This window comes from Chelmon rostratus, chromosome 6 (genome assembly GCF_017976325.1).
Source record: "Chelmon rostratus isolate fCheRos1 chromosome 6, fCheRos1.pri, whole genome shotgun sequence".
Lineage (NCBI taxonomy): Eukaryota > Metazoa > Chordata > Actinopteri > Chaetodontiformes > Chaetodontidae > Chelmon > Chelmon rostratus.
Window position 1 is genome coordinate 30,010,044 of NC_055663.1, and position 27,086 is coordinate 30,037,129.

Below are 27,086 nucleotides of genomic sequence, written 5' to 3' on the forward strand. Positions count from 1 at the left end.
TATTGGCTACATAGAAACTACATGCCCGATCTCTATGAAACTTAGTGGACGGTTGTAGCATGGGTCAAGGAAGAACCCATTCAAAACTGAGAGGGTCCAGGTGCGAACGATTAAATGCCCTAAAGCTTACAATGACCTGGATGAATGAGAATATTCACAGGCATGTTCATTATTGGATGATAAATGAAAAGTGATAGATTTTAGCAACATGACTAACACTTGTTAACACTTGTCTTGGTCACAAAATGTTAGGAATTTACAGAAAAACGAATGCTTAGCTCTGTGACTCTGCTGTATTGTTAGTACATGAGGGCTAAACTGGGCCCAGGTGCACACTGGATTTGGTACAGTTGGATGCAGCTGCCCTCTGGAGCTTTCACTGCAGTTTTTTATAGGTTAGAATGGAAAATGGCAGAAGGTGGTCTTTACTCTGCTATTGACTAAGTAAAAAAATAAAATACTCATGGGGAAAAATAATAATGGATCCACCCGGTCACCTGAGAGGTACCTGGTGTCTCCGCACTGACCTCTACCGGTAACAATAAGGATAGTCTCGGTGGAAGTAACGTTAACAGTAACGTTCGCGTGTTTCTCGTTTGAAATACGATTCTCCGACTGTTCCCGTTCAGACGCGCGAAAACAGGTAACGTTGTAAAGGGTTAAATTAGGTGGAAGCCAAACAGAGGAAATACATCACATTGTATGAATGCACACCTGTCAAATTCCACCTCACAGATTTTGTTGTAGATTTCAGTGAATTATCGTACCGACGGTAAGCTAACGTTAACGTCAGCTAGCTGCGTTAGCTAGCTCGTTAGCTAACAGGCGCTAATCAGTGTGAAGTATAAATTGTTAAATCAGTATTTGGCTGTCAGCCGTCAGTTGGACTTAACGTTACAGTAAAATGAAAGTGTTTTCGCTGCAGTGTCGGTGTTTGGTGTGAAGTGACGGACCCTCAAACGATGCTGACTATATCGCTGCTGAAGGTAAGCGAGTTTTTCCCTCAGTCGCTTGAAGCGTCAGTTCATTGAACGCCGCTGGTGCATTCAGATACACGTCAGTGAAGCTGGATAAACTGCGCTGCTGCTTGTTTGTTCGCGTGTTTCCTCTTTTTAAAACTTTGAAAGTTTCAGCGTTAGCTGTTCACCTAAAGGCATGCTTCAGACAACATTATAAAACTCACTGTGATGACACGATGCAACCAAACTTAAGACGAAAAAGATCATGTTGTAGTTGAAGAGTTTGCTCTGTGCCTGCTCTATATGGAAAGTGTCCTGAGACAACTTCTGTTGTGATTCGCGCTATATAAATAAAATGTCATTTAACTTTAAAAGTTTAAATTTAAAAGCTGTTAAGTGATCTGAAAAGTCCCCCGTAAATTACATTAGATCAGCAAATGGAGGCGCAAATAAGAACAATAAGGGTGATAATAAGAACAATTGGAAGAACAAGACAATAAGCAACAACAGAGCAAAAAAAATAACAGCAAAAAGATAAAACTAAGAGTTTAAGTGACCTTTTCCCTGCAGTAGTGGATCTGGATGTTTATAATCAGAGAAGAATGAAGATTATTGCACATAATAACTACACATTGGATTGTACAGTCTGACAGCGGAGGAATGAATGAATGACCTGCGGTAGTGCTCAATAGGAAGAACAAGAACAAAAGACGTACAAATAAAGGTGCAAATAGGAACAAACGGAGCAACAAATGACAACTGTGAAAGTTTAAAGTGTCTTTTGTCCAGCAGTAGTGGATTTGGATGTTTGGATGTCTGTGATCAGAGAGGAACTGAGGTTATTGGACATAATAACTCCACAGTTGTACAGTCTGACAGCGGTGGGAATGAAGGACCTGTGGTACCTTCCTGCAGTGGGGGGGTCTCAGTCGGCCACTGAAGGAGCTGCTCAGCTCCTCTGCAGTCCAGCAGTGGGTGGGAGCTGTTGTCCATGACGGCTGTGAGCTCGGCCAACAGCCTCCTCTCACCCACCTCCTCCACAGAGTCCAGTGGGCAGCCCCCGGCAGAGCTGGCCCTCCTCACCAGCTTGTTCAATGTGTCCTGTAATCAAATGTGTGTCTGGATTAGGTGCTTTGACCTTTAATGTGACTGTCTTTGTGACCTTCTGTGTATATTAATAACCAAAGCTATTCTGTTCTTACAAAGGGCAGCAGCGCCATTAATTTACCATCAGTGTGTCAATAACTGGGCAGTATTCAATCAGAAATGTAGTTTTTAAATTAAAATAATATGCAGGTGCAGTTTCTATCAGTGGTTCCCAAAGATTTGATCTCTGTTGATGCTCCACCTGTTGAAGTAGTAATGTTACATATATGTACATATAATACATATTATACAATTGATTAGACAATCACCAGCAACCACCAAATTAGGGGGTGTCAGTTCTGATAGTTGATTGGTCAAATGTGAGAGATTGCTGCTTCATATTCAGTATGTTTTGGATGTTTTTGGTCAGTAAGAGCAAGATTTTTTCCTTTTTTGCTTCATTGTCAACTAACTTGCCATAAGTGTGCAAAAACATAAACAGTGTATGTGGACCACTCTCTGAAGCGTGTCATTCTGAGACTGTGAGCATCAATATGATGATTTAACAGCCTCCAGTCTGCAGGGAAAGCTATCCATGTTACATTTATTACTCCGAGTGGTTGAGCTGTAACAAAACAAGGACGATAGGACTGGAAATATTGTGAACAGAGAGCGTGACCTGTAAAATTGGATGCAGTGCTGTCGCCTCTGGCCTCTGCAGGTTGAGAGTCCATCCTGTCTCTGGGGTCGGGTTGTTTGGGGTCCCGACAGAAACGCAGAGACTACACGACAGTATGACAATCTGCTGACCCAAATGAACCTCTTCTACCATGATGTCACTCATGACCTGCACAAGCTGAAGCCCACGCCATTAGAGGAGGGACAGGTAATGCAACACCTGATGATGGTCTGCACACCTGATCCAGCTGCAGGATGTGTTCTCGTTACAGCTTCATTGGACTGCAGGCGGGATGGGTTTGTGTGTGTGTTAAGTATTTCTGTATTTCCCCTCAGGTGTGTGTGGTGTACTGGTCAGTGATGAAGTCTTGGTGTAGAGCTGTGGTGGAATCGCTCATTGTGGACTCTGCTTCCTGTCGGGCTTGCTGCCTCCTTGTCGACCATGGAGTACAGCTCGTCGTCTCCTCAGACCAGTAAGACCAGAAGGGTACCGGTCTTCCTCAACACCAGACCAGTGCAGTTCCTCAGTGAAACGGTCACATGACTGGAGAAGCACATTAACGTTGCAAACAGGTCACCGTTCAAACCTAAACATGCTTTCACATGAACCTTTTCTCTCTCTGCACACTGAAGTGTTAAAGTCCAGGGACAGAACACCTCCTGCTGTAAAACATCAGATGAGCAGCACAAGTCTCAGTGAAGTTCTGTATCATACGCCGTCATTGATATGAACTTCATATTGATCACACTGTATCTGTAAAGTGCTTTTGTTATTTCATCAGTGACTTATACAAACAAACATGTGACTAAACAGACTCAGCAGGTTCCTTTAGGGTCTGTGAACAGACATCACTCAATTAAAGGACTCCTTTTATCAGATATACCACGATGGATTATCTTTGTTTTAAGGTAACAACGTTAAACCAATTTACTGTCTGTGAAGGTTCTCCTTCATCCACGAGGTCAGGGTACTCCGAAGTGCTTCCTACAGGCTTAGAAATCAAGATAACTGATGTGTGTGTGTGTGTGTGTGTGTGTGTGTCTGTTTGTGTGTGTGTGTGTGTGTGTGTGTGTGTGTGTGTGTGTGTGTGTGTGTGTGTGTCTGTTTGTGTGTGTGTGTGTGCCTGTTTGTGTGTGTGTGTGTGTGTGTGCCGGTTTGTGTGTGTGTGTGTGTGTGTGTTTGTGTGTTTGTGTGTTTGTGTGTGTGTGTGTGTGTGTGTGTGTGCCGGTTTGTGTGTGTGTGTGTGTGTGTGTGCGTGCCTGTTTGTGTGTGTGTGTGTGTGTGTGTGTGTGTGTGTGTGTCAGTGTTACATTGTGCTTCGTTTGGTTTGTGACTCTTGGGTTCTTGTCTCGGTCTCTCGAGGATCCGAGTTGCCTTGCAGAACTTTTTGCGGTTGCCTTTCTGGGTGAGGAGGTTCCACCTGTCAGGAATCAGACCAACAACCCTGCGAGTGTCAGTGTGCGAGGAGAAGGCGGAGCTAATGTAAGACGGCTGGCCGCTGACCTCTGCACTGTTGATGGGTTTGTGGTATCCACATTCCTCTCCCTGCTTCGTCTGTGTGGTGTGAAGTTTACAGACACAGTGTTTGTACTGTGATGTTCCCTCTGCAGTCCATCCACTCAGTGGGACAGCTCTGCTACACTCTACCTGCGCAGCCTGCTGAAAGGTGACCAACCATAGATGAACAACTGCAGAGTCTTGTAGATTTTACCTCTGAAGTACCTGAACTGTTGTGTGAGATTGATGTTTATAATCGTTTGAAAATGTGCTTCCTTCCATCAGTGTCGTCTTGGGCAGAGGCCGTGTTGCTTGAACCTGAGTCAGACTCCACCTCCATTGAACTCTACCTGACTGTAGGCAACATCAAGGTGAACTTTGACTGTGGTCACGTCTTAACACAGAGCTCTATATAGACAGAAAGACAGATAAGATCAGACATCAGATCTGCTGCTTTCACGTGAACGTTCACGTCTCCTGGAAACAAACCTGACTAATACTGTTGACAGCATCCAGCTTTGATTGGCCCATCTCATGTGTTGCTTGTGCTTAATAGATGTTGTGTTTTCTGTTTGCATTTACATTTTGTTTGCTGATTTTTCAGATCTGCGTGAATGACGATCTGGTGGCAAAGAAGTTTGCGCTTTACATCAGAGAGTCAGCTGATGGCAGCGGGCTGGATGAGGTGGACCAGTTTCCCATCATGTTACCCTCCAGCATCTTAACCCAGACTGTCTGCACGAGCTCAAACAAGCCGGCAGCACAAACCCAGCCTCCTGGTAATAATACTACTAACAACAATAATAAAAACTTTATTTGTATAGAACCTTTCATACAGGAATTGCAGCTCAAAGTGCTTCACAAAAAAGAAATCACATGAACCAAGTGAGGGACAGAAAGGACATAAAAACAGAGTTACCCTCCTCAGAAACTGTAAATGAACACCTCAGATGAGAGCCCACAGAAATGCTTCACAGAGCTCGAGTAGCAGGCACATCTCAACTCAGCTGTTCAGAGGAGACTGGATCAGGACTTCATGGTCGAATTGCTGCAAAGAAACCTCTACTGAGGAAGAACAACAACAAAAAGAGACTCGTCTGGGCCGAGAAACACAAGGAGCGGACGTCAGACCAGTGGAAATCTGTACCGTGGTCTGATGAGTCCACATTTGAACCATGTCTTTGTGAGACGCAGAAAAGGTGAGCGGACTGTTTCAACGTGTCTGCTTCCCACCATGAAGCATGGAGGAGGAGGTGTGGTGCTGTGGGGGGGCTTTGCAGGTGACGCTGTTGGTGATTTATTCAAAATTGAAGGCACACTGAACCAGCATGGCTACCACGGCGTCCTGCAGCGACATGCCATCCTGTCCGGTCTGCGTTTAGTTGGACGATCATTTATTTTTAACAGGCCAGTGACCTCAAACACACCCCCAGGCTGTGTGAGGGCTATCTGACCCAGAAGGATGGTGATGGAGGGCTGCGGCAGATGACCTGGCCTCCACAGTCACCAGACCTGAACCCAGGTCACAAGGTTTGGGATGAGCCAACAGCTGCTCAGCACCTCTGAGAGCTCCATCAACACTGTTGGAAAACCTTTCCAGGTGACGACCTCATGAAGCTGACTGAGAGAAGGCCGAGAGTGTGTGAAGCTGTCATCAGAGCAAAACGAGGCTACTTCAAAGAATATAAATATAAAACTGTTTCTGTTTTATTTCACTCTTTTTTGTTTAGTACATAATAAATCCATCCATATGTGTTCCTTCATAGAGTTGATATGGCCAGTATGAATCTACAATGTAGAAAGTAATAAAACATGTCAGAGTAATACAAAATATGATGATATTCATCACTTTTCCACAGCCGTCCTGTGAGTCCAGCAGCTGGACTCTGATTTCCAGCAGAGACTGGGATCTTGGTTTCCGTCAGACTGCAGCAGTTTCATTTTTTGGAGGACAAACTGGCTGGCGTTTTCTGATTCTCCCGTCTGAGGAGACGCTGCCACATGACGCCCAAATATGATCCCTTCTAACAGTAAAGTCTTTCTTGACAGGTTATTTTTGACAAATTACATTGTTAACAAAAGGTGTCGTCACTTTCAGAGCATTTTCAACCACGCAGACAAACATTCTGAATCAGAATCAGTGTGTACAGACATGGACTTTGACTCCGGTTTAATCGTTGCACTCATTTGACTTCCATTCATAAAAAAAGACAAACAGTAAGTTAAGTGCTGCAAAAAGTGCTGACTCGTGACTGTGCACCAACACAGTCCCTCTCAACACAACACTCTCTGAATGTGCCCCCCCAATGACCAGTGTTTCTGCTGTGGAGAGGGAAGCAGCGCCTATACTTCCTCCACAGATTAAAGAGAGCCAGAGCCTCGGCGCCCATCATGTGTTCTTTGTACCAAGGCTCCATTGACAGTATCCTGACCAGCTGGTGTTAAAGCTGCACCGCCCCTGACCACAAGCCTCTGCAGCTGGAAAGACCTCTGGGGCCTGACTGTCCTCCCTCCTGGACATCCTCAACAGTCAGCACAGTGGACGACTGAGGATCAACTCTGCATGTCCTGTACATGTGGACAATAAAGTTGACTTGAAATATAAAATTACATTACAGTGTATATGAAGATTGATGTGGTAATGAACAGTTCTTACATTGTGCAGCAGAATTTTTCCTGACTAATAAACAGACAGCTTTGCTCTTAACAGGTGCCTCCCGAGCCTGTGAGCTGTCTGTCGGTTAAATGTGATGGTTTTTATCTCTTCATGTGATTCATCTTTAATTCCAGTAAGGATTGTTTTAGTGTCATGAATCTGTTTAACATTCACCCTGACTCTATTCTGTTGAACCCCCAGTGATATCACAGAGTGTGGCTGCTGCCAGCGCAGGTGATTGGCTGATGGCTCCCTCTGCACTTCAGGTATGCAGCTCTGCCCACTGCGTTACTGTCAGTTCTACTGTGAACATCCACACATCCTCAACTCTGACCGATCTGCTGCCTTAGAGCCAACAACATGAGCTGAAGACCTCTGAGGAAGGCAGCGGGTCAAAGGTCACAGAAGAGCCGCTGTCTCCAGGCAGCCAATCAGAGACTGATTCAGACACGGATGCTGCACAGAGGTGAGTGCACCTTTGGTTCAGGTGTGCGGCCTCCTGTTGGAACAGACTAATGAGTGAGGATGAGTCATGGTATCTAGTTTTCTGATCTAAGATAATTGAGCTGTTTTCTTATGAAGTTCCTCCTCAGAGGACACAGACTCGTCTCTGCCTGCAGCTCTGACCAAAAACCTCCATCTGTTTAGGCGACCTTGCGAGCGTCCTGCGTGGCAGCTCGCCGCCATCGGTGTGGAGTGTGTTTGTGTAGGAATGGGTCAATGAGAGGCCAGTTGTAAAGTATTGGGAAAGAAATGTGAACATTAGCAGCAGCTCTGTGTGCTTTGACACAGTGCAGTCATATAATGTAGTTTACAGTTAAAAACACTTCCTCAGTGCAGTACCTCTTTAAGTACAGATTTCAGTTACTTTACATGAGTATTTCTATTTTCTGCTTCTTTATATTTCCACTTCATCTCAGAAGCTTGACAGCTTTAGATACTTACTACTTTTCAGATTCAGACTAAGAATACAAAACTCAGTAAATAAATGACGATACTTTTATATCAATAAAGATAACACTATAGATAATACTTTAGACTCTTCAGTCGTCAGCGTTTGCCTTGATGGCAGCTTTGTTCTCATTCTCAGCAGCATCAGGAGGTCATCAGCTGGAATGATTTTCAGTTAACAGGTGTGACTTCTTTCCATGGAGTCTGTTTGGAAAAGGACGAGCGCTTTCAAAAACCACTTAGCAGGTGTTTTTTGAAAGTGTTTTTGAATGATCGGTTGCTTCTCACAGCTGTGACACCTAAACCACGGCAGTCGCTGTCAGTAGCTCCACATAGGACTCTGATCGGTCCAAACCGATCAGAGTCCCAGACTTGATTTCAGCTTCGTGTCTTGTCACCTTTTTCATTACTGTGGAATTTGCAGGTGTGCAGTATGATTGGTTGATACTGACAGAGCACTTCTGGTGCCCACAGGTCCCTGAAGTTTCTGAATCCTGGTAGCAGCTGCCAGCAGGCAGCTCCCAGTGTGAGTACATCTACACAGAGAAGTGTTTCTCAAGATACATGGCAGAGCTCTCAAGAACTGAAGCCAGGAGACTGTCGCCATGAAGAGAAGACTGCGGCCCCCGGCACCTGCACAGGACAGGAAGTGTATGCTACCAGCGCACCTTCAACTATTCAGTTAATTGACTGAAACTTCATTGGGGTGGAATTAAAGTTGCAGGGGAAATTGTAGAAGAATTAAATGTGATTCATCGTTCTGTACGACACTTAATGCACAGTGACATTACAGGATACAAGGAGTCAAAACTTGTTCTGCTTCTCAGACTCATAACTCTGAGAAGCAGACATCACTTGTTGATGTCATTCAGTGTGACTTACACTTCCAGACCATGTTGTTGACTCTGATTTCCATCAAATGAACGGGCAGAAATCCTCTTAGAGATCATAGTTGGTTTTCTGCAGTGTCAAAGTAATCCAGTGATAGTTGTCTGTACATCCATGGATACACAACATGAGGCTCACATCCACTTAAAATACAAGGACGTTGATCCGGACGGGACCCACATCTGGACAGTAATTAAATCACTGATCAGTAAAGGTAATGTTAAAGTCAACCCACTCACCCTGGAGAAGTTAATTCTGTCCAAATGGAGCTTTTAGTCTTTAATTGATTGTCACTCATCACTTTGTCACATACTGTGATTGAAATGTATCACCTTGTGTTAGCAGAGGCTGTGTAGCAAAACTACTGCTTTGGTAATTGATTAGTGTAACTGTAGATGAAATATTTCCGCTGCATGTCGTGTCACACAGATTAATGCCTTCACACAGCAGTGAGCCTGTAACACAGCACCAGCCAGCATTGCTTAGTGTGAGGCGAGGAAGCTGGCAGGTTACTGATTGATGCTTTGGTGAGCTGCTGTGAGCTGATGGTCTCCGCTCTCACTTCATCCCTCAGCACTCAGAATGGATCGGTGCAGTCAGGCCCAGCAGAGATGTGCAGGAGTGAAGAGGACTGGGTCTGTTCACGGTGAGCTGCAGCTCACATGAGTCAGTGTGCATCAACAAATGTGGGACAGGACAGTGTTTGTTCCCTGTAGAGAGCACTGACTGCTAATTTACGTTGAGAAAGTGAAGAGAAATTACAAATAACATCCTAACTGAAAGAAATAGCCTGATTGCATGTAAGTTCAGAAAACTTGAATAGATTCCAAGGCAAAATGAATGTGAGTCTGCTGGTAAAATCTTCTTTTCTTAAATAATATCTGAGGCGTATGAATACTGACTGCTGTGTTCAATGCAGCCTTTTGGAGTGGTTGAACCCTGAGCCTCTGAACCACCATCCAGATGCTGCATACGATGTGGTACGTTCTCTCAGTTCATTTTAAACTTAAGCAAAATGTTTTTGAGTTGTGGTCTGAAGGTTGTTGGTGCCTGTTGAGGCTGAACTGAATCCATCGAGCTGCAGAGGGAGACTGTTGTTTCTCTGTCAGGCTGTAAATACACGGCAGGTCGAGAAAACACTCATTAGGTTGTGTGCTTCTTTTCTACACGACAGTGCCTTCGTGCTTTATGTTTGTGGAGGTAATGTTTATTTCAGCTGAGGTGATCCTTTTCCACTATAAAACACTGGTGGAAACCCCCAAAATTAAGGTTTTTCCAACTTAGTTTAGTTGATGTGTTGCATCATCTTTGCTGCAGAGTCTGAAGTTTCAGTGTCATGACTGAGCATTGATCTTTATTATGTGATCGCCATAGTTACTGTCTCATTTGTCTCCTGACTGTCCTCAGGTAGTTCCTAATGAGCATAAGAAGAGTGGTGTTCTGGTGCACTCTGCCCTCCCAGTGGAGCCCTGCAGCAGTCTGGACGATGCCCCCATCACTGAGGGTCTCCGCTGGGTAAAACACACAAACAAGTTTTGTTTAAGGCCATGTAGATTTGAAAATGAGGAAAATCTAAAAACAGACGTGAAACGATGTGTTTTAGAAAGTTCACTCACTGACGTTTACTCACAGGTCGAACTGAAAATTGTTTTACTGTTCACAGGTTTTAAAATGTACAAATTTACTTAAGTCTGGAAAATTATGAAAAAATACAAACTTCTAAAAAACAGTGCAAATTGTTCTGAAGTGCGAGTTTAAGTGCAGGGAAGGAAAGAATGCAGACAGACAGGTTGACAAATCTAAAGGTGCGTTTTGATGACCAACGCTGAACAGACCTGCAGGAGCAGAAACAAATGGCGTGACAAGAAGAGGAAACAAAGGAAGGGACGAGGGAACGAGTGCAGACGGCCTCACAAACACTGTGTTGTTACTATGACGACTGCTCTTTTCCATCTGGATTCTGCTGTTTGTAAATCCATTATTAAGTCAGTGTGTAAAGTTCTCACTAAAGTCGAGTTTTCTGCGAGTTTTCACTCAGTAACCGCTCTGCCCCCAGGTGTTGCAGAGGAAACAGTACTCTCTGTCTCCAGCTGACTCTTACAGCTGGCCAGCTGTGGCTCGAGGATCCAACACTGTCATCATCTCCCAAAATGCTGACCAGCCACGCAGCTACCTCACCCCTCTCCTCACCCACATCCTGCTCAACTCTGTCTTCACCTCCAGCACAGGGGTGAGTACATCAACACCAGGCAGGAGGCCATTTATTACATTTATTATATCAGATGAAAGGCTTCCTCATCTGATTTTTATATTAAACATTACTGAATTCAAATCCTAAAATACAGTGGCACCCCTGCCTTTACACAGAGCCTTCATTTCATTCACTGTGCTGTTTTAATTATTGATGTTTCAAACATACATCAAAGTGACATCAGTCTTGGAGATCATGAGAAACATGACATCTGTTTTGGGGTTTCAGGCAGCTGCTTTGGTCCATTACTGCTTTCACTATGCATGCTGCTGCTGGGTGGTGTCATTAGAAAGAACAATGTATGTTTCCATGGTTATGTAGACAACTGTACATCTGTGTTGAACCAAATGATGCTGCAACTCTAGACTCCATTACTAACTGTCTGTTGGCAATAAATCAATGGATGAGCAAGATTTCTGGAGGACAAAACTGAAATCCTACTAGTCGGCTCTAAAAACAAAAGAGAAATGCTGTTAAATCTGGGAGATTAGCTCCCTGGATTAAATCTGTGGTTGTAGTCTTGGTGTTCTCCTGGATTCAGATCTGAGCTGCAAGGTGACCAAAACTTTGTTTTTCCACCTAAGAAACTGCCAAAGTGCCACCATTTATAAGTCAAAAAGATGCTGAAAACTGATTCGTGTCATTATTTCAAGCCGACTTGAGAACACATTATTTACTGACGTGAAGGAACGAGCTACATTGCTAACTCCATTGTTCACTATTTGCCTTGAAGATCACTGCGATCATCTGCTGCTGGTTTGTTGGAGGTTTCCAGCAGCTGAAAGAAAATCAGGGCTCCAGTCTTTGTCAGTGACGCCCCAGCTACTAAAATGTTCTACTCGTAAAATGTTTGAATGGTTGTAGTGTACTCTAATAGTTCTGTATTCACATCGGAACCATCACCAAGTCGTCGCCCCAGCACTTTCCTCTCTGCACTAACAACAGAAACCTCCAGACAACATCGAGTGGAGGCACTCTGGACCCACAGGGTAATGAAACATCAGTCATATAAAAGCAGTGAAGGCAGAGGTGAGCTGGTTAGAGTATGTGCTAGTATGGACATGAAATACGTCTTAAATTTTATTCATAATGGTCTTACAAAGTTCTAGATTTAACTTGTTGAAAGCGGCAGAAATGCAGCTTTAACCAGCTACAGTATGACTTTCCTGATTAAAATTCAGATTCACAAAACTTTATTGATCCCTGCGGGGAGATTGCTTTGTTGCAGTACAAGTTGCTTAGCACGCAGTTAGAAAAAAGGATGAAATACTTCCAAAAGGGAAAAGTTACAAACTACCATAGAGATGCCATAACCATAGCACTAATAATAACATAACCCTAACAATAACCATAACAATAACCATAACACAAATAATAACCACAACACTAATAATAACCATAACACTAACAATAACCATAACACTAACAATAACCATGACGCTAACAATAACCATAACACTAACAATAACCATGACGCTAACAATAACCATAACACTAACAATAACCACAACACTAATAATAACCATAACACTAATAATAACCATAACACTAACAATAACCATAACGCTAACAATAACCATAACACTAACAATAACCATGACGCTAACAATAACCATAACACTAACAATAACCATAACGCTAACAATAACCACAACACTAACAATAACCACGACACTAACAATAACCACAACGCTAACAATAACCACGACGCTAACAATAACCACGACGCTAACAATAATCATAACGCTAACAATAACCATAACGCTAACAATAACCATGACGCTAACAATAACCATGACGCTAACAATAATCATAACACTAACAATAACCATAACACGAATAATAATCATAAAAATGTGCAAATGGTAAATAATATACAAGAATTTAAGAGTGAAGAGAAAAAAAAGCACAATATAGTAAAAGTTCTGATGATCACAGTAAAACAGAAGGAAAGAGGAGGAGTTATAAGGCTGAGGGAAGGACCTCCTGTGGACCACTTAGTCACTCTGAGTCTCTGGCTGAATGGTCTCCTCTGGCTGACCAGAACACTATGTGGGGGGTGGGAGACGAGAGGAGTTTTGACAACATCCTCTTTTATGTGACTACATTCAGAGAGTCCAGCCTCACCCCCAGGACTGAGCTGGCCTTCTGGGTCAGGTTATTGAGTCTGTTGGAGTCGGCCACCTTCAGGCTCCTGCCTCAGCAGACCACAGCGCAGAAAAAGGCACCGGCCACCACAGACTCATAAAACAGCCCCAGCATGGTGCCGTAGACACTGAAGGACCGGAGTCTCTGCAGGAAAAAGAGCTCTTCTGACACTTTTTGTGGAGAGCTGCAGAGTTCCTGGTCCAGTCTGCTGTTCCGTTGGACAACCAAGTTTTCGAACTCCTGTACAGTCTCCACCATGTCTCCCGAACTGAAACTGGACTGGTGGTAGTCTTGGATTATTATTATTATTAATGATTGATTTTTGAATATTTAATGTCTGTGTTGATGTTTTTGTGTCCAGCCCATAGCGGTGCTGCTGTGTCCAGGCAGGGAGAAGGTCCAGGTAGTGTTTGACCTGCTGGAGGAGATGAAGGTCACCCAGGTCCTACACCCCATCATGGTTCTGCTGGGTGTCGGCAAAGATGAGGCCAAGGCTTTTAGGATTCCCAAAAACTGTGAGTGGAGCACAGTCTCAGTTATGTGAGTCCACTAGACGTCAGTTAATGATTCTACATTTGTGAGGTTATGATAGAAAATCTCCAAATCTATCTATTTGTTCGTTGATTGGATTATTCCAAACTGAGGTAGTTAAAAACGGAGATATCCTCGATGTTCTGTCTATTTTTTACCAGGCCTGCTGTTAGTATCTACTCCATTCATTTTGGCCCGTCTGCTGTCCTGTCACTGCTTCCTGTTCCTGCGTCTCTACCACCTGGTGCTGGACGAGGCCGACCAACTCTTTACTCTCGCTCCAGACCAGGTCTGCTCTGAATTCACACCGAACAGCTCCTGAGCTACTGGAGCTGCTAACAGGCTGCCTTGTAATCATCAGCAAGATACTTTCCAGAGCTAACAGCAAAAAGAAAAGCTGCTGCTGCTGTCTGTCAGCTGTGGAAAACAGAGGTTTACAGAAGGGATTCAACAGTAGAGCTGCAACGATTAATCCATTAGTTGTCAACTATTGAATTATTGACAACTATTTTGCTAATCAATTAGTCAGTTTGAGTAATTAAAAAAATGTGAATATTTTCTTGTTTCTTCGCTCCTCTATGACAGCACACTGATTGTCTTGTGGACAAAACAAGACAATCAGTTTTTATTGATCCCAAGACTGGGAAATTATTTTCTGTTTGAAGAAACACATGCACCATGCAGTGAAACACACAGGAGCAGTGGGCTGCAATCAAGCGCCCGGGGAGCGTATTGGGGGGTTAAGTGCCTTGCTCAACCCAAATTTTCTGGCACTCTGGTGGGGAATTGAATTGAACCGGCGACCTTCCGATCACAAGCCGCTTCTCCAACCTCTAGGCCACGGCTGCCCCCAAAGCTTTTGGAAACACTGACACAGTCGATTGATTGATTGATTGATTGATTGATTGATTGATTGATTGATTGATTGATTGATTGAATCGAATCAAAGTGAAAATAATTGCTAGTTGCAGCTCTATTATGCAGACAGAAGTTTTAGTTGTCTTATTTGGCCCGCTGTCTGAACTGGCTACAACGAGCAGTATCCACAGGTGACAGCTGTCATTTCAATACAATGCCAGCGTGGATGATCAAACAGGACAAATGTCAGCACCTACTGAAGTTCTTAGTTATTCCATGAATATCTTGTTCTTTTATTCCCAAGTTTTTCTGTGCATGTCATTAAACATGAATATTCTGGTCAGATGGCGGCCATCCTGCAGCATTTCCAGAAGGTGACCTCCAGCGAGGAGAACGCTTCCTGTCCTCAGCAGCTCGTCGCTGTGGCGAAGAGATGGACGGGTCACATGGAGGGTTTGTTAGCCAAGCACATGCCATACCCCTGCGTTGTAGTGAGTGTTCCTGAGGAAGCGGCGCTCTATGCTAATGTTCAGCAGGTTGGTCTCAATGAGTTGTGCATCATTATGACTTTATGTTGTTGTCATGTTTCACATACAAACATTTTCTTTAGCTGCTAACAAAATTTATGAAGCAAAAAGTGCAGTTAAAAACTTTGTCCCTTAATTAACACTGATAAAACGAATAATCAAGATTGGCATTTATACCCAAGCCTTGAACGTCTTCATTTCATTTCACATCATCTGAAATGCACCAAAATGTCTAAAGAACTCCAGATATTTCTGTGTCTTCATGGTCAACACCGCCTGAGTTGTTGCTCAGCTGTATGTGATGAGATTTTCATTTTAAAGAAATGTTCGTCTTCCAACAGATCGTCCTCACGACCGTGGAGAGCAGTAAGATCTCAGGACTGTTGGGTGCGTTGGATTTCAACCCTGATGTCTGCCAGAAGACTTTGATTGTGTCCAACTCTGCTCAGGAGGTGGAAGATGTGTTCAAGGTGAAGTGAGTTTCAGTTATTCTGTACATCCGGGGTCCTCAAGCTTATTACTCAAAGGTCCTCAGAGGATTCCAGTTAGTTAGCTAATTAAAATAAACCAGTGACGCCTCCTGCATCTGATAGACGAGCTTCTGGTTTATTGGTTCTCGGTGACTATCTGTAGACCAGTTGACCAATAAAATACAGACTTTTTGATTCGTTGCAAAGGTTGGCGAGCTGATCAACAGTCACTCTCAGGACGGACATGCATTTCCTGAATTCACTAATGTTCAACGGCTGGTTGCAAATGTGGTGGGCTGGATGTGATCCGCAGGCCGCCAGCTGACGGTACGACTGTGTCCAGGTTGACTTTTAGTCTGGATGTGGACCCAGGTCTGGACTTTGAGAAGGCCTGTTGTACATGATGCTGTACATTACAGTGCTTAACATCTTTGATTTATTACAATATCAGCCCAACATCAGTGTTTGTCTTTTTTTTTTTTTTTGCTGTACTAAGAAACACATTCTTCCTGTAATGTGGCCCCAAAATAGCAGATACGTAACACCGGGGACACACAGGAGATCCAAAGATCACTATCGGTCAATCGTTGTGCAAGCAGTCAGACAGGCTTCAGCCAGCAATGGTCAGTAGAAGGTCTGAACAAGAAATCAAATTATGCAAATCACTCTCAAATCATATTCTCCAAATGTAAGAAAACATGGTTTTCCCTGTTTGCGATGTATAGCTTTAGCCAGTAATGGTCAGCTCAGCAGTTTAAAAGTTGATCTCCATCCATCAACTGAGCAGTGAGCTGCTCGTTGTTACGACTCGAGCAACGAGAACCAGGACCCAGATGCAGAGCGGAAAACAAAAGTACTTAACAATAACAAAGTACAACCCTGGGTGTCAACCCAGCTGTGGTGCAGGGGTCAAAGGAAGCTTGGGCACAGGAGGTGGATGGAGGGACTTTGGTCGTTGACCAGCCACCTCAGGGACTGGTCTTGGCAGGAGGCTAGCAGGCCGATGGCTAGCCCACACAGAGGCTGGGGCTGGCAGGGGGCTAGTGGGCCACTGACTGCAATGACTGGATGCTCAAATTAGGGCCAGGGTCACAATGACCAGATTCATGTCTAATAACCATCTGAATTAAAAATGTAGCAAATTACATAAATGATGTGCCGAGCCAGATGATAGTTTGACAGTGAAGGTGTGTCGCTGTGCTGGTGGATAGATGTGACCGGCTGAAACCTCAAGTTATAGTCACACAATGAAGGCAAAGAAATCATGAGTGAGCATGTGTGATGTCAAAAGGGATGGAGAGCATTGGATGCATATTTCATCATTTTAGAATCAGATAATGTACGACAAATGTAATTTATATCTTTAATAATACATTATCAGGGTGTTTTCTTGCCAAATTGGCTCACAGTGTGCTCTGTCTGAACAGCCTGACTGGTTAACATGAATACCCAAAGGAAGCGGTTAGCCCTCACGCCTCCCTGCTGTCATGCAGCACGACAAATAGCTTTTGTTTTCCAAGAGGGAAAACTCCTTCAGCACACTCCATCCACATGAACAGTGGAAAGAAAAACAAAGGGGAGTCTTCCTTCATGTACTGTGATCTTTTCTAATATTCAGGCTTTGAGCAACAAGTCAGGATTCTGCCTCAAGACCCACGAGGGGTTAACCCACCAGTTTGACTTTGTCATCCAGCAGTGGAGGAAAGACGTCGGCCCCAGGACTCATGTTACTCTGGGTAAACTGAGGATTTATCTGGGAACTGCTAACATGGAGAAGGTTTTCATTAACAGGAAAGATATCTGGACTAAACAATGCTGCTGGCCTTCTCACTTTTTCATGTTTGACCTTTGGCTTCTAGTGACCACCGATGAGTGTCTGAAGTGTCTGGGAATCAGAGATGCGACTTGTGTTGTCCACTACGGCTTCCCAGCTTCACCCAGAGTGTTCGGCAGCCGACTCTCCTGCATGGTCGAGAACTTCAGAGACCTCTCAGACCGAGTAAGAACGAGGGGGGGGGGGTGAATGTGGTGGATAAAATCTTCTGTTTCTGTATAAATGATCCATGCATTAACATAACCACAGTTTCAGTATCAGCGTTTGCCCGGGTGATTTCTTTTCTAAGGTTCCCCCCCAGGATCACAAAGAGAGCTGCCCTCCAGTCACCAGGTCCGTCCTGCTGATCTCTGAGAGGAACGCCACTCATGTAGTTGGGGTTCTGCGTTACCTGGTACGAACCAGCGCCCTGCTGCCCCCTGAGCTGCTGTCCTTTGCCCAGGGTGTCCATGTGGCCCGGGAGGACCAGAAGACCGACAGGCCCCTCTGTAGCTACCTGAAGAGCTTTGGAGTTTGCAGGTCGGCTTGTCCATTTCTTCAGATAATAGACTCCTCTGTGGTGAATGTTTTCATGTTTCTGTTGATGATGTGGTGATTCTCAGTATCTCCATCTCATTAATTAGATGGAGATAAATAGGACAATGTCAGGGAAAGCTTTATTGCTGATGTTGTCGTTGCTCCTTATTGCTGTTGTGTACTTCTCACTGATTTCGGGTCAGATTCCCATTTGTACCAGTGTGGTTGTTTTTGGTTTACAGGTAGAGAAATGCAGCTGAATTGAGGCGCAGTGATTTCCAGGTTGTGAAAGGAAAACAGGCAGAGCTGATGCAGAAGTTGGTGGGCGGTACCTGTGGGGGCTGACCTGTCAGAGCAGGCTGGGCTTTTCAGGAGGGGGCCCTTAAAGAGACAGGAGCTAAAAGTGTGTTAACAGTGTTAGACAGTGGATGAATAAAGGTCCCGCAGCAAAGTAACACACTGTGAGGAAAACAATAAACCATGAAAACTATTTCTTGTAGACAGCAGACAAGTATGAATGTGAAAACTGGTAATATGGGACCTATGTTGCTGGGCCTGGGAACGCCTCGGGGACCCCCTGAAGAGCTGGGCATCCCTGCTTAGACTGCTGCCCCAGTGACCCAGCCCTGCCCTGGATAAGCTGAAGAAAATGGATGGACGGATGAAATCTGTAAAAGACAGACAGAACTCTGATTTAGCTTTGTGATCTCACACAGTCGACACACCCAGCACTTTCCACCTGAAACAACTAGTCAGACATGTGGCTGCAGCTTCTTAAAGTCATCATCAAGAACATATTTATTTAATTCAGCTTTTCCCCTGAACAAGGGATCAATGGAAAAATGATTGAAAATAATAGAAGTACTGCTTTGCGTGCTGCACAGTCTAAACAGACTACACCAGTTAACACGTCCTGACCCAGACAGGATGAGCGTGTTGGTGTCATGAGGTGCTGTAGACCCCCGTGTGTTATGGTCCAGGTCTGGCTCGCTTTGGTTCATTACAGATGATCGTGTGTTTGTGTGTGTTTTCTTTTTCAGAGACAGTGACGTGTGTCCCGACCGCCACAGACTCATGTCCCACCTGGATCAGTCTGTGCTTCCTGCCGCGGGAGTCATAGACGTGAGGACGTTCATCGTTGTCTCTGCTTCAGTCCATCACTACACTTTTCATTCCAAATCATCATCAGACTCTTCTGCCCGGAGAACACACACGTTCTCCATGAACAGACATCCCGCAGATGAAGGATTAATTAGTGGTTAACCACGAGACATATGTGCAGCTCGAGCTTCACTCAGTTCACAGTGTCTCTTAGTTTAAACTCATTCCTTGATGTGATCATTTGATCCTCTGTCATCTGAAGCTCTTACACAGTTCCTGGCCTTCATCTTTACCAACTGGTCACAAAAATGTTGATTAAATCTGCTTTTTAATTTTAATAAGATGTTTCTAATGAAACAACCACAGTGTTGTTTGCTGCGCTGCAGTAAAGTTGGACCCGTGTCGTGTCCGGTGCTCCCAGGTCGTCCCTCTCTACATTAAGGCGGCATCGTCGTTCTACGGTCGCATTGTCGGGAAGGACGACGGAGATTTCCAGAACATGGTGTCTGAGATGACTTCTTACTATGCCGACAAGCAGCCTGGAGCCAAGGAGGTGCTGGAGGGAGGCCTGTATGCTGTGCAGGAGGACGAGGTCTATCACAGGTCTGACATGAAGCCTAAATACACCTTCAGGGGGGGATCACTGATCACACTACACGAGATGTCTCTCGACTCGAGGCTCAAATGTAAACTGCACATGTTCCGGCTGGTTTAATTAGATTTTGATTGAAATGCTTTTCATCATTTTTTTGTTCCTGTTTAAACTGAAACGTGTGGCGAGTATGAGCCTGTCTGATAAATGTGTGTCATGTGACTGCTCCCATCGGCAGGGTGAAGGTCCTGTCTGTCCCGGACAGGGGTGGCCGGCTGTTTTTCAGCATCTTTGTTCAGTTTATTGACGTGGGGAAGGAGAAGGAGGTCAAATCCTATCAGATCCTTCAGCTTCCGGAGCGGTTTCATTCTCTGCCCGGACAGGCCGTGGAGATCATCGTCTGCCGCGTCAAACCGGTTGACGCCGAGACCGACTGGCACCCCAAGGTTTCCCACTCACTCAGACACAAACTTATTAATACTGCAGTATTTTTAATCTCCTACTGAAACCTGCTGATGGTCAGATTATTTCAGTAGATTGAAAGTCCAGACATTTGTCTTTAAAGCCCACTGACAGTGATGCCATTATGTTGTTCAGATCTTAGAAACCCTGCAGCTCAGAAACTTATCTTTGACAATCTGAGTAAATGTCAGTCTTAGCTAAAGAAAGCTGGTGGACGCTGACAGCTGTGGTCTTTTCAGCTGGAAGACCTCGCTCCTTCTTACTCTGCTCATAAAATACTTCACTGATACTGAGTCTCGCTCCAGACTTCCTCTGAAAGGAGTTTGGTGTCTGGGGGGGGCGGGGACTCTTTCACTGCCGTCACTGTCATTTCTGTCTGCTGGTGTCTGTCAGAGCTTTGTTTGTGTGTGAAAGCATTAATTGCATCTCCCAGTGAATGTGTGACAGTAGACAGTGACTCAAATTAACAACCAAAACTCCTCAGTGAACCGCCTCATCAGAGGTCTGACAGCATTTTGTAACATTGTTATCATGATGGATTTTCCAGCTTTTTCTTGGGGGTGTTCATACTGATATAGGCTAATAAAAAAAGTAAAAGTATTAAAGTCTCTGCTGAGACATTTTCTAGGCTTTGAACCTCTGGACCTCTGGTGAAGGACTTCATCTAGTGATGAGATTGCAGATCGGGGATTATACACGAATGTAAACATACTTTAGAATATAATTTGCATGAATCCTTCACACTGGACCTTTAAGTTGGAAGGCCATGTTGCCAGTAAAATAAAAGACGTGATGTATCTCTTTGTGTAACATAAGACTGGGTGTTACAGCCATATTCACTGTGAGACAGAAATTATCATCACGAGTTGGTTAATATCTCTGGATGTATTTTCTAATCAGAGAGAAGGTTTTGTTAAATGAGTTGAGTAGGTTATTTTATACACACACAATTTCTCAATTAGTTTGTGCTGTTTTAATGTCAATGTACTGTCTGTAACACAGGATGAACTGTACTTGATATTAAACCTCGTGATTTCAAATGGCTTCACAAGCACATAACTAGTTTAATGATGAAAGTAAGACACAAACATCTGGCCCAGATGAAGCTGCTGCACATCTGGCCCAGATGAAGCTGCTGCACATCTGGCCCAGATGAAGCTGCTGCACATCTGGCCCAGATGAAGCTGCTGCACATCTGGCCCAGATGAAGCTGCTGCACATCTGGCCCAGATGAAGCTGCTGCACATCCAGGTCTTGCTGTGATTGATAGAGGTGGTTTCAGGAGAACTGGAGTGAGCTCATTTGGTAGAAACTGTTGATCAGCCTGAAAAATATCAAGTCTATAAATGTGTTTTAAGCCTCTTGACGCTGTTTCTCTGCGGCATCGAGAAACTACAAACTTCAGCATATTGTGACGAATGAAGTTCTTATTTATTTCAATTGTGAAAATGGTTCCTAATCTGAATTTAACTCTGCAGACAGCCAGCGTTAAATCTGCAGGTGTTGGTTATGGCTGGATTCTGTTTATCTTCATACTCTTGAACAGATCACTCATGTTTAAAGCAAGCAGTTGCATGTGGCTTATGTGATCGGACATTTTCTGGCTCACAGGTCACCAGAGTGATCAGCCAGAAAATCAGAGGCCTGCAGCACCGAGCGAGAGCTGTTTTGAGTCTGGGAAACACAGTGTTTGTTGATCCCATGGTAGGTCACCTGTCGCTCATCTCCTCGTTCAGTCAGCGGCTGAAATAAAGTGACTGAATCTGTCAGAGATCACAAGGTTTCCAAGGTTCTGTAGATCACTTTGTGCATTTTAAGGTGCTTTTAAGTCCAAAGTGGTTCAGAATGATTTGGTTTGAATTCCAGTCTGTGTAACAAGTCTAATGTGGACTGTTTCGGGTAAACTTGTTGTTTCCTGTTGTTTTTGTTTTTTTTTCAAGGTCCGTGTGACCCAGGTGCCAGGTATGTACTCACATGTACTGCTGGATTTATACATAAAAATACTTTTCTAACATATAACAGTCGTTATTGTATAGAAGTGTAAGACAAATCCACATAGAAAAAAACAAGGTTATTTCACATGTTGGGATGTTGTTTCATTTATACACAAACTGTGTGAACACATTGTGTGTTTTTAGAGTCACCTGATGTGGCTCCTTTCACAAATGCACAGGGAATAATCTGTAGCCAATCAGATGGCTGGGTTTCAGCCGATCATGTGTGTGTGGAGCCGAGTTCACACATGACAAACAGTTTGCAAATGCAGCCAAATAAAATAAAATAAAATAAAATTAATAAAAAATGCAAATTCTTTTAAATACATGTATTTGTGGAGCTCTGTTGATTTATTTAAATCTGTGTGTGTGTGTGTGTGTGTGTGTGTGTGTGTGTGTGTGTGTGTGTGTGTGTGTGTGTGTGTGTGCATGTGTGTGTGCATCTGAAACCTTTTTTAAATGTGGACTTGTTGTACTTTTATCTACAACAAAAACTTATTTTGTGCACCTGGAAAGTACATTAGTGTAAAGACTGATCTGACTCCCCAGGTATGAAAACTGTGATCAATGAATACAACGTGCAGTCAGAGATCCTGAAGACCGGGATGGGAATCAGCAATCTGGAGCATCTGGACTTGCTGAGGGCACTCTGCCAGGAGAGCAAGACCGGCAGCGGCGAGGAGGCCGGCCACCTTTCTGGGTGAGGAAGCACTCAGCCTCCTCACGGGTCAGATTATTTCAGCATCCTTCACGAAGATGAATGAAACATGGTGCTGTTTGTAGTTCTCTGGAGGTCGGGATCAAACCTGAGGAGGAAGTTCTGGCCGAAGCCTTCAGACCGGCAGAGGTCAGTGGGGGTGCCGACCCTCCCCAGCTCGATCCGTGCGAGCGACTTAGTCCGGCATCGTCAACGATCCCGTCCCTGGTCCCGGCACCACCGGCGGCCGAACCCCACCTGGTTCCAGTGTGTGATCAGAAATCCCTGTTGGCTAGCCAGGCAGCTGTTGGACAGACAAACCCCCACTCTGCTGATCTGAAGTCAGCTGAGCAGATGATGAGGTTGGTGTTTGCCATATAGATTGTTCAAAAGCTCTTCTAAGAATTAGGATTGGTACAAGAAATGACATCACCAACATGTTCGAGCAAACCTGTAACCTGCCCCTGGTGTTCCCGACCTGCCTGACCTCAGCTCAGTTCAGACGGTTCCAGAGCTGTAGTCTGTTTACTGCCATTGTTAGCAAAGCACTTATGTTTGGTTGTGTATGCAGCAAAAATGTGGATTCATATTTATGTAAAACCTGATTTTTTGATGTTTGTCAACCCAGGAAGCAGCAGCCTCGGCTGGACTTTACTGCATTAAGCCTTCAATAGTAAAAGTTTGTTAGGATCCAGCAGCTGGAGGCATATGAAGCTTTTATTATTAATGTCAGTGAGTCCTAACAACAAATGACATGTCAGTAACATTATGAGATACAGGAGTTAACGTCTCCAGCTTCAGTTTTATGGTCTTCATGGGGAACTGAACAGAAGCTTTATCACTTTGAGCCACAGGAACAGAAATGAAGGAGAACTTTGCCTCATGATGAGCCAGGCCGCTGTCGTCGACTGCTGTGAAAACGGTAAAAGTCAAACGAAGTTGTGTTTTACTAGAGTCCAAACTTCAGAAGTGTAGAGACGCATCGTGTCGTCCTGTTCATCGAGACTGTTAGAAGAGCCGCATGATGACTTAGACTTAGACATCATAGACTGTGACCCCTGAACTGAGTGTGTGTGTGTGTGTGTGTGTGTGTGTGTGTGTGTGTGTGTGTGTGTGTCTCTCTGTGTCTCTGTGTGTGTCTCTGTCTCTGTGTGTGTGTCTCTGTCTCTCTGTGTCTCTGTCTCTGTGTGTCTCTCTGTCTCTCTGTCTCTCTGTGTGTCTCTGTCTCTCTCTGTGTCTGTGTCTCTGTCTCTCTGTGTGTCTCTCTGTCTCTGTGTGTCTCTGTCTCTCTCTGTGTCTCTGTCTCTCTGTGTCTCTGTCTCTGTCTCTCTGTGTGTCTCTGTCTCTCTGTGTGTCTCTGTGTCTCTGTGTCTCTCTCTGTGTCTCTGTGTGTCTCTGTCTCTCTGTGTGTCTCTCTGTCTCTCTGTGTCTCTGTCTCTCTGTGTGTCTCTCTGTGTGTCTCTGTCTCTCTGTCTCTCTCTGTGTCTCTGTCTCTCTGTGTCTCTGTGTGTCTCTGTCTCTCTGTGTGTCTCTGTGTGTGTCTCTCTGTCTCTCTGTCTCTCTCTGTGTCTCTGTGTGTCTCTCTGTCTCTCTCTGTGTCTCTGTCTCTCTGTGTCTGTGTCTCTGTCTCTCTGTGTGTCTCTGTCTCTCTGTGTCTCTGTCTCTCTGTCTCTCTGTGTGTCTCTGTGTCTCTGTGTGTCTCTCTGTGTGTCTCTGTCTCTCTGTCTCTCTCTGTGTCTCTGTCTCTCTGTGTCTCTGTGTCTCTGTGTGTCTCTGTCTCTCTGTGTGTCTCTGTGTGTGTCTCTCTGTCTCTCTCTGTGTCTCTGTGTGTCTCTCTGTCTCTCTGTCTCTCTCTGTGTCTCTGTCTCTCTGTGTCTCTGTGTGTCTCTGTCTCTCTGTGTGTCTCTGCGTCTCTGTGTGTCTCTCTGTGTCTCTCTGTCTCTCTCTGTGTCTCTGTCTCTGTGTGTCTTCAGGTGTGCGTGCAGGTGACAGTGGGACGAGCAGCCAGCAGGTGATCATCAGTCAAAGGTACGGGACGCTGCGTTGTGTTAAATTTGTCCTGTTGGGTGGACTGCAGGTGATCCAGACGGAGCAGCGTCGGTTGTTTAAAGTCTCTGAAATGAAACCAACGTTTGAATTACTTTTTATATTTCTGTGTTTCGTGTTTCAGTTTCCACCCTCAGGTCCGCTGGTACCAAACGTCCGACTCTGTGATTGTGACGGTGAAGCTGATGAGCCCGGAGAGTCAGCGCTGTGATTTCCACGCTGACAGAGTGGTTTACAGGTGTGTCAGGAGCAGACGACCAATGACTGCTCACCTACTTCACATCACATCCAACAGTCATCCAGAGCGCTTCCACCAGTGGGAGTGGATAAATGAAACACACACAAACGGACGTTCACGCTGCGATGATGCCAGTGAACGTTCTGCTTTCTGATTGGCTGGTTACACGTGGTTTGATGATTGGGTGCAGACATTGGCCACTCAAGTTATTCTGTATTCTCTGGTTTCTGGCAGCATGTGGTACAAAATGTCGTTACTTTAGCCTCGAGTGATGTTTTCAAATCATTACTGAGTGTCACATGATCATTGTAATCAAGACACATCAACACTTCAACGGTTCACACGCTTTGTGACATCACATTCTTCATAGTGAACACCGTCTGTCTGCAGGCCAAGCTGCTCCTAACACTCGGTGCATCACGGTGTTTGTCTTATTTCAGGAATTTTACTTTCACAAAGGTTTGTGTGGTTTCGCTCTTAAAGAAACTTGAGAGATAAAAAAAGCCAAAGATTGTGTGTTGGGTTGCTGTGAGGGAGACGGTGGACTTACAGATGACAGAGACGTCCATGCATAAGATTCCCGACACTGAAAAACAATCAGTTCGATCCGAACGATCAGAACTCACCTTTACATCAAATCTGTCAGCAGTTCTCAACAGATCGGAGGCGATAAACAAATGATTTTTCAGCTCCGTTGATGTGAGATAGAGATCGATCCAGCAGATGATCAGAAAGTACGATGACTCACCACCCGGTCCACGTCCGCAGGTCCTTCTGGAGCACTTTTTCATTTTATCGTAAACTCCCCGTCTTTGGATTCTGGACTGCTGGTTGGATCAAACAAACATGAAGAATGGGAAGCACTGATTGGTTCTCTGAAATAAGTCTTATATCATTTACACTGAGGCGGTGGGGGGGGGGGTAATCTGCTTATGGGCAGATGTTTCCTCCGTACGACCACATTGATTCTCTCCCTGTGGTTCGGCTTCAGCGGCAGAGTGAACGGACGGAGCTACAGAGCTGACCTCCAGCTTCAAGCCGGCATCGTTCCCGATCGCTGCCGCTGGGAAATGAAGTCCAATGAGCCGGTCCTCAGGCTGGTTAAAGAACAGCAGGGATCCTGGGACAGACTCGTCAGAAACAAGGTAATGGAGTACATTTTGTTCAGAGATTAATATTAATCCTCAGGTCAACTGTACAAAGACCTGCGTTTCAGTGGTCAAAGGGGTGATGAGTGATTATTTAAGTTCATTAAATGAAGACTTTCTGTCCATTTTAATGACCATTTGAGATTCTTCTCAGAACGTACAGAGTTCAGTTTGAGCTGCACCACAACAGATGAATTTAACAAGGTCCTTTCTTTTCTCAGAACATTTTTGTGAGTTACGACATGGAGCACTTTGAAGAGGATGAAGACAGAAGCCCACGCTGTAAGAAAACCTTCCTTTGACCATAATCTGTGATGGGGAGTGGTTTGAAGTGTAGTTGTTGATGTATCGCTGCTCTGAACTGGTGTCTGAGCCTCGTGGTTTGGTCTTCAGCTCAGTGGTTTGTGGAGAACACAGGAGAGGAGAACTGCTACGTGAGCTCAGAGAGCGGCAGTGAGAGCGACTGAAGATCTGCTCGAGACTGAAAGTGTGTTTGTTTGACGTCTCGTTCCCTGCTGGAGCTCAGCCTGCCAGCTGCTGTCCATCAAATGGAGTTAAGAGCTTTTTTTCTTCTGTGTAGTCACAAAACAAACATTTCAAAAACTGCATGCCTTTCTTTATTCTGGATTTGTTTTATTAAACTCTAGTTTGCTGCATTTTACGCTCTCTGGTGCCTTTTTTACATCCTAATTATTAAAGAATTAAAATGTTACTCAGTTTTTAAAATATTAGTTGTTAGTTTTTGTTATTGAGGACAAACAGAACAGAACTGTTCAATGTATTTATGTTAACATTCGTTTCCTGGAATATTAACACACACACACACACACACGCAGACAGACACAAACACACACACATACACGCAGACACACACACACACACAGACACACACATGCAGACAGACACACACACACACATACACGCACACAGACAGACACACACACACACACAGACACA

At 44.5% G+C, this 27,086-nt stretch overlaps 1 protein-coding gene across 1 annotated transcript; it reads left to right on the plus strand.

Annotated features, from left to right (window-relative positions):
- Positions 1-608: 608 nt before the first annotated feature.
- On the plus strand, positions 609-26,731 carry tdrd12 (tudor domain containing 12). Its single transcript, XM_041939627.1, has 35 exons — positions 609-643; positions 926-986; positions 2,767-2,931; positions 3,060-3,196; positions 4,087-4,206; positions 4,335-4,390; positions 4,507-4,592; positions 4,826-5,000; positions 7,079-7,143; positions 7,228-7,343; positions 8,303-8,509; positions 9,291-9,362; positions 9,636-9,696; positions 10,124-10,231; positions 10,773-10,946; positions 13,477-13,630; positions 13,808-13,935; positions 14,849-15,040; positions 15,373-15,501; positions 17,120-17,237; positions 17,361-17,500; positions 17,625-17,854; positions 18,892-18,973; positions 19,374-19,555; positions 19,783-19,990; positions 21,618-21,710; positions 21,947-21,968; positions 22,550-22,700; positions 22,784-23,059; positions 23,546-23,619; positions 24,671-24,725; positions 24,868-24,981; positions 25,973-26,126; positions 26,351-26,411; positions 26,523-26,731. The coding sequence occupies exons 2-35, from the start codon at positions 963-965 to the stop codon at positions 26,594-26,596; spliced, it is 4,203 nt and encodes a 1,400-aa protein (XP_041795561.1). The 5' UTR covers positions 609-643; positions 926-962; the 3' UTR covers positions 26,597-26,731.
- The last annotated feature ends 355 nt before the right edge of the window (positions 26,732-27,086 follow it).

Bases quoted from the DNA above. Each gene is read 5' to 3' on its own strand.
- tdrd12 (XM_041939627.1), top strand. From the start codon at position 963: ATGCTGACTATATCGCTGCTGAAG. The intron at 7,144-7,227 runs GTATGCAGCTCT...CTGCTGCCTTAG, and splicing joins TGGCTCCCTCTGCACTTCAG to AGCCAACAACATGAGCTGAA. The intron at 23,060-23,545 runs GTTGGTGTTTGC...TATCACTTTGAG, and splicing joins TCAGCTGAGCAGATGATGAG to CCACAGGAACAGAAATGAAG.